The 11,730-nt window shown below is 54.1% G+C and overlaps 1 protein-coding gene across 1 annotated transcript; it reads right to left on the bottom strand.

Moving 5' to 3' along the window:
* Positions 1-8,877: 8,877 nt before the first annotated feature.
* Positions 8,878-11,417, bottom strand: LOC119310930. The gene has a single exon (XM_037586551.1). It carries the CDS (start codon positions 10,971-10,973, stop codon positions 9,096-9,098), a length of 1,878 nt encoding a protein of 625 aa, XP_037442448.1. The 5' UTR covers positions 10,974-11,417; the 3' UTR covers positions 8,878-9,095.
* Between the last annotated feature and the right edge of the window lie 313 nt (positions 11,418-11,730).

Raw genomic sequence — 11,730 nt, forward strand, 5'->3', positions numbered from 1 at the left:
TAGCTATCTGTTCACAATCTTCTTGCCCTTCTTTTTCGCAAATGGAGTTCTTCTGTGGAACAGACGTCCTTTAGGTAGGGTGGTCCTGCTTCTTCTTGTGGTGTGTGCTGCTACTTCATCGTCGTCGTCATGTTTGATCTTCGGGTCACCGTACTTGTCGAAGTCTTGCTCATTGGCTACTCCATCCATTCCGATGATCTTCCTTTTGCCTCTCCTCACGATAACACGACTGGGCTTTGGCGGGTCGGTAATGAAGAAGCATTGGTCCACTTGGGAAGCCAGTACCCATGGCTCATTTTTCGCGGTGACGTTTGCGCCCGCGGTCTTGGATTTGGCTTCGGGTATAACCATGGTGGTGAAATACCGGTCTTCTTTTAGGACGCTCTTGGCCTATCTGACACGGAACATCGGGACCTTCTCTCCAGCATAGCTCAGCTCCCAGATCTCCTCGATCCTTCCGTAGTATTTGTCCTTGTCGTTGCCGGTGTAGGATTCCATCATTACCCCGGAGTTCTGATAACCATCGCTCTTCATGTCCTTGTTCTCGGTGTACAATGTGTAGCCGTTGATATCGTACGCCTCATAGGTCATCAGGTTGTGCTCGGCTCCCTGTGACAAGGCGAATATGAGTTGTTCTTCCGCGGAAGAATCCTCATGTAAAGGGTACGACAGAAGCTTCTGCTTGAACCAACGCGTGAAACATGAGTTGTGCTCTTTGATTATATCTCCGTCCGTCCTCTGTTGGCCTCGGTCATTGTACATCTTCTCAATAAAGGTTTTGTGCTCTACCACCCAAAGATCGACCATGTCTATGTGTTGTAGCGCGACTAGGTTTGCTCTTTCAAAGTCGGCGAGTCGACCCTCGAAGTCGACATGCATTTCGCGGCGACCCTCACGTTGACCCCATCCAGCGAGCCTGCCGAGGTGCCTGTTGACGGGCAGACCAACGGGGTTCTCGATGCCTAGATAATTCATGCAGTAGGAGATGCACTCTTCGGTCAGAAAGCCCCTGGCTATACTTCCCTCTGGACGTGACATGTTGCGAACGTATCCTTTGATGACACCATTCATCCTTTCAAACGGCATCATGCTGTGCAGGAACGTCTGACCGAGTTGGATGATATCCTCCATGATATGGACCAGCAGATGCACCATAACGTCGAAGAATGCGGGCGGGAAGTACATCTCAAGCTCGCATAGTATCACCACGATCTCTTCCTGTAGCCTTCTGAGTTGCCTCACGCCAATCGACTTCCGAGAGATGACGTCGAAAAAGTTGCATAGGCCAAATAGCGTTTCACGGACGTGCGCATCCATGATCCCACAGCTTGCAACTGGAAGTATCTGCGTCATCAGCATGTGACAGTCGTGAGACTTCATCCCGCTGAACTTCTGCTTCGCTGGGTCTAGGTATCTGCTTATCTTCCCCGCGTAACTGTAAGGAAGTTTTACTCCTACGAGGCAGGTGAAAAACTGCTCGATCTCCTCCTGACTTAGAGTGAAGCACGCGGGAGGGTAGTCATTTCCGGTCTTCTTGGCCTTTTTGCCTCTGCGACGACTTTTTGTGTCCTGCTTCGCCTCATCATCATCATCATCATTAGCGTGAAGCTCCTGTCTGATGCCCATTGATTTCAAGTCTGCCCTTGCTTTCGGCCCATCTTTGGTCCTCTCTGGCATGTTGAGCAGGGTACCAAGCAGACTCTCACGTTCTTCGTGATATGCATGACATCAAGGCTGTGAGGCACACGGTGGATCTTCCAGTACAGCAAGTCCCAGAAAACAGACCTTATTTTCCATACCTTCAGCAGTGGCTCTGGCGCCTTTCGCTTCTTTCCCGGCTCTAGCGCCTTTTGCTTCTTTCCCGGCAGTGGGCAGTCTTTCCAATTTTTCAACAGCTCATCTATTTCCTCGCCGCTCCTCGTACACGGGCGTTTTCGGGGTTCGGTTTCACCATCGAACAGATCCTTGCGTTTCCTCCACGGGTCATCGTCGCGAAGCCACCTTCGATGTCCCATGAACACGGTTTTCGAAGACCCGGGATCTCTATCTAGCTGGCGATACATTGTGTCATCCATGCACCTTACGCATCCAGAAAATCCGTGGACTACCTACCCCGCGAGATATCCGTAACCGGGATAGTCGTGCACCATCGTGAGCAGTGTGGCTCTCATGGGGAAATATTCTTTCTCTGCGGCGTCCCACGTATTGGCTGGCGTTTTCCACGGCGTGTCTAGCTCCTCCTTCAGCAGCCCCAGATACAGATTCATGTCGTTCCCTGGTTGTTTCGGCCCTTCAATTAGCATACTCATGTGAATGTACTTCCTCTTCATGCACAACCAGGGGGAAGGTTGTACATCCACACAAACACAGGCCAGGTGTTATGTGTGCTTCTCTGGCTGCCAAACGGATTGACTCCATCGGTGCTCGCCCCCAGCACGATGTTCCTTGGATCCTTCCCAAATTCTGGGTATTCGAAGTTCAATGCTTGCCACTGGCTCGCATCCTTAGGGTGACTCAGCATCTTGTCTTTTTTTATTTATCTCCGGATCATTTACGTCATCTTCCCGCTTCTTCTTCTCCCTATCCGCGTGCCAACGCAGGAGCTTTGCTACCTTAGGGTCCGCGAAATACCGCTGCAGACGAGGAGTGATCGAAAAGTACCACACCGATATTCGAGGAGCTTTCTTCCTCTTCTTGTATCGAGTGACGCCGCACACCGGACATATGGTAGACTCCGCATGCTCGTCCCGATAAATGATGCAATTGTTCATGCACACATGGTATTTCACGTGCGGTAAATCCAGAGGACACACGATTTTGTTTGCCTCCTCGAAACTGGTCGGGCACTTGTTCCCCTTGGGAAGACGTTCGTGCCAGAATGACATGTTCTCGTCGAAGCATGCGTCGGTCATTTTGTGTTTTACCTTCATCTCCAGAGCCATGAGCGTTACTTTCAGGCGGGTATCCTCGGGCCTGCATCCTTCATACAATGGAGTAACCGCGTCTATCTCCAGTTGATCCAGCTTGGCTTTCTCTCGGGCGGCAGCTCTTGCGTTATCCGTCTTCTTGAGAAGAAACTCTTGAATATGAGGGTCCTGCACCCAGCCTCCATCGCCGTCTGCTTCGGCATCTTCATCTTCATGATCATGCCCTTCGTCTTGATCTTCCTCATCATCATGTACGACATCTTCTACATGATGACTGTGTACAGCATCACCATCGTGATCATGTCCTGGAGATTCTTCATCTTCTTGCCCTCCCTCGCCGCGGTGGTTGTCTTGTTGCCCTTCCTCATTTCTTGCCCGGCCCCCATGGACGACTTCATAGTCATCTTCATCACCTTGCCACCGATAGCCATCCATGAAACCACGCAAGAGCAGGTGGTCCCGCACCTGCCCGGAATCCGGGTCCGCAATAAGGCTCTTCAGCTTGCATGTTTGACACGGACATCTTATCTCCGTCTCATTCTTTTGAAGCATCTCGGCCTTCGCGGAGCTCAAAAACCTATTCACGATGCCTTCGGTCATCGTGCGGACCATGGTCGCCTGCGAGGTAGAGCAAAACGATATTTTAGAACAAAGAAAAAATTTGGCATGACCTTCCCTAAAAATAGGACCAAAAAGAATGCATAGTGCCAAAATTCTCGCCGAAACAGAAATGAATCAACATTCCGGCAAAATATTGGCAACTATCGGCTTTCAAATACCGGTACCTGCAAACACAAACATATATGCAACACCACAAACATATGCAACATCACAAACATACATAGATCTAGCTAGGCCACAAAAAGTGCATGTGCACGTTGTTGGAGCGAGTTAGGGAGAAAAAAAGAAGATCTACAACATGAAGATAGCTTTCCCCTTACTTACCTATCAAAACAAAGGTAATTTCACCACTTAATTTTGATGAATCTATGGTGCAAATGAGGTGAGGAGGAGGAGGCAGCCGAAAGTTTGGAGAAGGAGGTGGAGGGAATGAAGTGGGGAAAGTGAGTGGGTAGGTGTGGCTGTCCAAAATATCTTGTTGGGGTCCCAGGTTACTAATGGCGCACCACCAGCAAATGCGCCATTAGTATGCCTGCTTACTAATGGCGCACCTGCAGGTGGTGCGCCATTAGTAGTTTTGCAAAAAAGTAAAAAAAAATACTAATGGCGCACTCTCTGTCTGGTGCGCCATTACTAGTTAGAACTAGTAATGACGCACCTCGCTTGGATGCGCCATTAGTATGTATGGAAAAATGGGGAAACAAATTATTACTAGTGGCGCACCGTTTTTCTGGTGCGCCATTAGTGTCTTCCACACTAATGGCGCATCTCCAGACGGTGCGCCATTAGTATATAGTAGTGGCGCACCACCTGACAGGTGCGCCATTAGTGCCCATCCCATCTATAGCCCTTTTAGTAGTGATATCACCGAATGAGAGTTTCCGGACGAAGGTCCTGAAGCACGAGGAACACGGAAAATGTGCAACACCAAGCACCGACGAAGGATAGGTTTTGCCGGAGCATAGGGCTCCCGCTAGACAATGTACTACCGCCACCGTAGAGGGGACCCTGATCCTCTCTTGCCCACATGAGGTAACCAAGCCGAGTTGCCGAAGATTACAAGCACACCATCACTCGCCGTCTACAAATCCACCACTACTCCCCCACCGCCCTAGCATTCCTGGGTGATGCCTTCAAGAAGGAGCACAACACCGGAGTGTCATCGTCAGGCGAAGCAGGGGACCAAGGTTTTCACCAGTGCTAGGGGAGGAGGGGGGTAGAGGGAGAGGATCTCACCGAGCCACGCTGTTGGTAGCTAGGTAGCAGAAGGAGGTGTCCTGTCGGAAAGAAAGCTAGAGGAGGGTTAATGCTAAAATATTCTTGTTACAAGGTGAGAGAAGATTGGGAGCGAGGATAAGAGAAGAAGAAATTGCTACACCTACAGATAGGACCTACGAAATTCAATTCTACAAGGTAACATGGTGTTTTGCGAATGGAAATCAGAGGGAAGGACAGCGATTAGCACGGTAGTATAGTTTAGCATTTTGAGTGAAGTTTAATTTAAACCTTGAATTTATATGTGCAGTCGAAGTTAAACCCTAAACTCTCGGTCCCTGAAATTCTGTATCCTGAGCTCTCAATTCTTTTTTTTTTGAAACGGAGGCAAAAGCTTTGCCTCATCCATTAAATAAGAGAGAATAGAGTTTGTTACAAGTCACTCAATACACGGCATGACATCACTCTCGCGAAATAATAGACCCTAATTTTTTGGCACCGGCGATGACCCAAAGGTTGGTCTCGGTCTGTATGGAGGCAAGCAAAATAGTTGGAGGAGCGCTCTTGTGCTTGAAGACCCTTGCGTTTCGCTCGTTCCAGACAGTCCACGAAACAAGCATGGTGAGGGACACCTTAGCTTGGCGGTTTGGAGTGGCGTTGTCGCAGGTACTTGCCCACCAAGCCTCAACTGAGTCGAACAGGGGCCAAACGTTGGTGTGAAGACCAAGAATATGGTATTTGTCAATGATCAAAGACCAAAGCCTTCGTGTGTAGCGGCATTTGTAGAAGAGGTGAGGCTCACATTCCTGCACTCTCATGCAGAGTGGGCAGAGACCACAGTTGGGCCACCCACGCTTTGCCAAACGATCGGCAGTCCAAATTATGTCTTGTAGCGCCAACCAAGCGAAGAACTTGACTTTTGGGGGGGCCCAAGCCTTCCAAACCATTTTGTCCAAGGGTGTAAGAACCATCCCTAAGAATTGAGCCTTGTATGCGGATGCCGCCGAGTAGATTCCACTAGCCGTATGCTTCTAGACAATGTCATCCTCGGTGAGATCATCAAGCTGGACCTCATGCAAAAGCGCCCAAAGAGTGAAGAACTGTGTGATGAGCTCCGCGGAGATGATGGTGGGCGGTTTGATCTTGAGGATCCATGCATTGAGTGAGAGGGCCTCCCGAACCTTCCAATTCTTTCTCTTTGACGCTTTGTAAATGAGCGGGGCAATGTCTTTTGGCTTGCGCCCAAGAAGCCACGGTGAGGCCCAAAAAGGGGTCTTCGCACCATTGCCAATGGTGATAGTAGTGGAAGCGTAGAAAAAGCTTAGGTCCTCCTCGTCGCACGGGTTTCCCATCCCCACCCACATCTTGGTGGGCTCCTTCCATTCATACCACGGCCATCGCAACCGGAGGGCACGTGTAAACTTGTTGGTGTTGAGAACCCCAAGTCCCCCATATTGAAGTGGCCGGCAAACAATATCCCAATTGACCTTGCACTTTGCTCCCGTTGTCATGTCCGAACCAGACCAAAGGAAAGCTCTCTCAAGTTTGTTGACTTTGAGCAAGATGGTTGGCGGAATAACTAGCGGTGTGGCGGGGTAGACCACTTGGGAGGTGATCACGGACTTGACAAGAGTCGTTCGTCCGATGGTGGTGATGTTTTTGCCCTCATAAGTTGTTAGCTTGTTAGCGGCCTTGTCCACTAGAAATAGAAGATCCACCAACTTTAGTTGCCAAACTGAGAGAGGGAGCCCCAAGTATCGTAGAGGGAAGGAAGCCCTAGCAGCCGGCAACCTCTGAGTCAAACGTCCCAAATCGAGGTGGTTGCATCGGATGGGCACAAAAGAGCTCTTGTTGAAGTTAGAACAGAGACCCGTGACCTCACCGAAGCCCCTCAAAATGTTTGCAAGGTTGTCGACGTCCCTTTTGATCGGAGCCAAGAAGACGGCCGCATCGTCTGCATAGAGGGAGGTCCTCATCATGGCTCCCCTACCCCTGATTTTGTGGAGGAGCCCCTTTCTCGTAGCCACCTCGAGAATTCTTTGGAGTGGGTCAATGGCGATGACGAAAAGCAGCGGGGATACGGGGTCCCCTTGCCGAAGGCCCTGTCCATGCTTAATTGGGCCGCTGGCAATACCATTGAGGATGATCCTCGAGGAGGAGGAGCTAAGAAGGGCTGCGATCCAGTCCCTAAACTTGCTAGGGAATCCTCGCCGTTGGAGAAGGTCGAGCAAGTACTCCCACTTCACGGTGTCGAAGGCCTTGCGGATGTCAAGCTTGAAGAGAAGTGAAGGGGTCTTGCTCTTGTGCAGGCGCCGAGCGAGGTTACGGACATACAAAAAGTTGTCGTGGATGCTTCTTGTTTTGATGAAGGCGCTTTGGGCATTGGAAACGAGCTTTGACATGTGGGGGCCAAGCCTTAAGGAGAGCACCTTCGCAATAATCTTCGCGATCGCGTGGAGTAGGCTAATGGGCCTATAATCGGCAATTCCCTCCGCCCCATCTTTCTTTGGCAAAAGCACCACGTTGGCGGAATTGAGCCACTGGAGGTTTGACGTGTGAAGGGAGTCAAAATGGTTTATGACCCGCATGAGGTCGGCCTTGACAATGTTCCAACACCTCTTGAAAAAAAGGCTTGTGAAGCCATCCGGACCCGGGGCCTTGTCACAAGGCAAATCGTTGATCGCTTCAAGGACCTCACCCTCGGTCATAGCGGAGTCAAGGTCATGGAGGTCGACGGGTTCCAAATTTAGCTCATCCCAGTTGAAATCTTTGTGGCTTAAGGGGCCCTTCGTCATGACATTGGAAAAATGATCATGAATTACTTTCTCCTTAGCCACATGCTCGGTGACCCATCCTTGCTCATTCTTGATTCTATGGATGTGGTTTTTCCTCCTTCTAGCATTGACTCGGCGGTGGAAGAATTTAGTATTTGCGTCCCCCTCCCTAAGGTTGGAGATTCTGGCACATTGCTTCTTACGAGACCTATCAAGCACAGACAAGGCAATGACCCGCCTCTTGAGCCTAGCCCGTAGCTCACGCTCATCATCGGACAGGACCCTACCCTCTTGGGCAATGTCAAGGCGGAGAATCACCAAAAGGGCGGCTTGGAGGTGGATTTTTGCCTTAAAGAAAAGGCCCCTACTCCACTCGGAAAGGCGAAGTGCCGTCTTTTTGAGCTTGTGGTAGAGAATTTGGCATTGCTCAGTGTGGTCGACTCTTTCGCTCCATGCCTTTTGAACCACCTCGTTGAAACCTGGCATGGAAACCCAGAAGTTTTCGAATTTGAAAACCCGAGGCCTTCGCGGTCCCTTATCATCGGCAAGCAAGAGCGGGCAGTGGTCGGAGAGTGAGGAGGAGAGAGCATTCAAAATATGGGAGTTGAATGTAGTGTCCCACTCTGCGTTGCAGAAGAAGGAGTCCAGCTTGCATAGGGTTGGGTTTGCCCTCTCGTTGCTCCAAGTGAATCTGCGATTTTGAAGGTGGATTTCCTTGAGCTCACAGCTCAGGAGGGCTGCCCTGAAGCGATTGATCCTGCTACAATTGACATTTCTCTTGTTCTTGTCTCTCGCCCGGTAAATTTGGTTGAAATCACCGAAAGCAAGCCAAGCCATTCCTGGCGGCGGCTTTTGACTCAGAAGCTCAGCAAAGAAAGCGTCTTTGCAGGAGTTGTCCGTAGGACCATAGACGGAGGTGATTTTGAAGAGCACATCGGTTCCATGCACGCTAACCATTGCGGAAAGGCAATACGTATTGAGGGATACGTCTGACACATCAACAAGAAGATCATCCCAGAGCAGCAAAATGCCTCCCCTAGTGCCAATTGCCGGTCTTTGCGCGAAACTGCGCAATCTCTGCCCACCTAAAAAGGCTGTCGTGAACTGGTCGACATTGTCGAGCTTTGTTTCTTGCAGGCAAACAACATGGCAAGTCGACGAGGCGATGGTGGCGCTGACCGTGGAGCGACGATTTGGGCAGTTCAGACCCCTGACGTTCCAGCTGAGAAAATTAATCGGCTGCTCTAACATTATAAACTGGAAGCACCCTGGAGCTTGACCATTTGAAATACGAAGTCATAGACGAACTAGTACAGATGATAGTGTCACTGGAACAAACAGGAAGCGCACCACATGCCATGCAAGGCATAACCACAGAACGTGGCCCTTCAAAGGAGCGATTGGGAGCATCCCAACGATTACAAGGCCAAAGGCCGACGACAAAGCTTGCTTGCAGTACAGGTAGCACCCTTACACGTGGACCGAACGCCTACAGAATCCGGAATTTTTGCTAACATAGGAAACTGATGACCCCAGGTTGAGCAGAAGCTGCGATGGCTCAGCTAGCCTCCTGCTGCGCCGCGGCGCTGGTGTCATTCTGCTCCAGGTCATGGGCACATCCCCCTCCGTGTGCTATGAGGGCCTCCTCGACATCCGTCGCGCTGCTGTCATCAAGCTTGAACAGCCCACGCATGGCCACGATCACATCCGGCGATAGCTGATCCTTGAAGCGATCTGCAAATGCATCCAACGCAGCAACAGTGACGTCTTCTCCGTCTTTGACGATACCCAAGCTGCGGCACACTAGGAGCTCGGCAGCCCTGGCCACAGGAGTCGGCTTGGGGCGAGCACCAGCCTTTGGCTTGCTGATGGAAAACCCACCGTCGGTCTTGGTAATGTTGATTCCAGCCATGGTCTTCCGACGGGCCACCGGCGCCCTCGGCAGACTTGGAGCAGGGGTTGGCAGGAGAGCCTCCTGGCGTTCTTCAAAGAGGGGCGCAAGGCACTGCAAGCCCACGGCCCCGCCCCCCGCAGCCTTCCTTTGCAGCCGCACCGGCGAGGGCGTGCACCGCACAGGGCCGCTGGAAACAAGCGGAGGCGTTGGGGAACACTCGAAGCCAGGTGGCTTGGCGGGAGAGAGCAGCGGCACCAGAAGGGAGTCCGGCGCACAGAGCTGGAGCAGCACATGGCTTGGCCGAGCTTGCGAGAGCGGAGAGGGGCGACCTTCACTTCTTTTGGACCGGGGCGATGGCGGAAGAACCGTTGTTGGCGACAGTGGAGGAGAGGCAGGTGGCGTGCGGGCATCCTGGGAACGGCACCGCGCTGAGCGAGGCGAGAGCTGGCGAGCCGGGCTGCGGCCACGTCTAGCAGACGGCAGGGGAGGGGCCTGCACAGGGTGCAGCTCAAGGACACGGGCAGCTTCCCCACTGGCAGAGCCGGAGCCCAGCAGACCCACCGGTGGCGCAGCAATAGCAGCAGGCTCCACGGCACGACGACGGCCTCCACCGTCACGGCGGTCATCACGCCCCTCATCGCGGCGGCGGTTGTCGCGGGACGCGTCCCTCGGATGACGTGAGAGGCTTCTCCTGATGCGGTCGCCCCAGCCCTCCCGGCACCGCGAGCCGTCGCGCCCGCGGCGGTCCCTATCGTCACGGCCACGGCCAGGGTCGTCGTCGTGGTCGCGCCTGCGGTACTCGACAGGGCGCGAGATGCGCTCCCGAGGGTCGCGCGTCTGCCTCTCGCCGTCGATGACACCCTTCTGGAAGGAGTACCCCGTGGAGACGATCTTGGGCCCTTGCGTGGGGTCCTCATGGATGGAGAGGTGAATAATCACCCTTCGCTCCAAGCCACGGCGACCGACAATTGGCTGGCCTCCGGCGCGCGCCGGCAGGGTCACCCAGTTTACGCGCGGCACATTCGCCGGCGATGCCGTCCATGCCCAGACTCCCAGGACCTCAGCGTCCGTCTTGAGCTTAGACGCGGTCTCGATGTAGTCGATGGAGCACCCCGGCCCGATAGCCTGCGCGACGGCGTAGTCATCCCACGCCTGCAGCGGGAGCCCGTCCAGGCAGAGCCGGACGTGGTGGATGAGGTCCACGTTCACCGAGTGCGCATCGAGGCGCCAGGGGCGCATCTGCAGCCTAGTGTCGCGAAACTTCAGGTCCCGACGCCCAGCCGCGTCGGCGCAATGGTGCTGGTCGAAGAAGCGCACCAGGAAGGCCTCCGGGAAGTGCTTGACGACGCACACGTCGTCCGGCAGCATGCCCATCTCCGCGATGATGGAAGCAGCGATGTCTTGCGTGGATGCCCTGATGTCGCAGTCGAGCCAAGCCACCACCGCGTTGGAGCCCAAGAGCGCGGCCCCTGATGCATGGCCGGCGTCGCGTGGATCACGGTAAACACCTCGGCCGGCCGCATGGAGTGATCTCCGTTCCATGCCATGGAGCGGAAAGGGGCTTGGGGGGTTGACGACGAGGGGTGCACAGAGGCCGCAGGCGTTGCACGCGGAGGAGAGGGGCGGCTGGCGCGCGCTCTGGAAGCAGAGGGACGGCCGAGACACGAGCTGGAGGCGCCCGGGCGGAGGTGCGGAGCAGGCTTGTTGAAGCAGAGACGCGCGCGGTGGCCGGGTTGGAAGCAGCGGCGGCAAGTGATTTGGTTGCAGCAGCTCACTTGTCGATGGTGAGGGGAGAGGCAACGGAAGCACAACCCTTTAATCCAGTCCGGGATGGGTTGGCGTGGCTTGAATGGCGCTGCAGGAAAAGCCGGCCGGCGCGACCGACGGGACGCGACGGTGACCCAGCCGCCCTCCGCCTCGAGCCCCGCAGCGACCGCGCGCGATGAATGCGCATTCAGAGCACCCGCATCCCCGCCGCGAACTCGATCCGCCAGCTGGAGGAGTAAATGCGCGTCGCCTGCCCAGACGGAGCGGCATTGAAGGCACGCGCTTGGTCAGCAGCAGCGCGAGCTGCGGCGCGGAGCAGCTCAGGAGGAGTCTCGAGCACGCAAGACACCTCCCGCGGGTCGCGCACCGGCCCACCCGGCGGGGGAGGCGGCGGCGTGGCCAGCATCCGATCCAGATCGAGATCCGGTGCAGCGCGGAGTCCAGAGGATGCAGGGGACGGGAAGGCCCACAGCAGGGAAGGCGCAGCGAGGCCGCGGGGTGGGCGCTGGGAAGAGCATGGGTGGGTGGCCGA

Source organism: Triticum dicoccoides, chromosome 5B, assembly GCF_002162155.2.
Source record: "Triticum dicoccoides isolate Atlit2015 ecotype Zavitan chromosome 5B, WEW_v2.0, whole genome shotgun sequence".
In the NCBI taxonomy this organism is placed as follows: Eukaryota; Viridiplantae; Streptophyta; class Magnoliopsida; order Poales; family Poaceae; genus Triticum; species Triticum dicoccoides.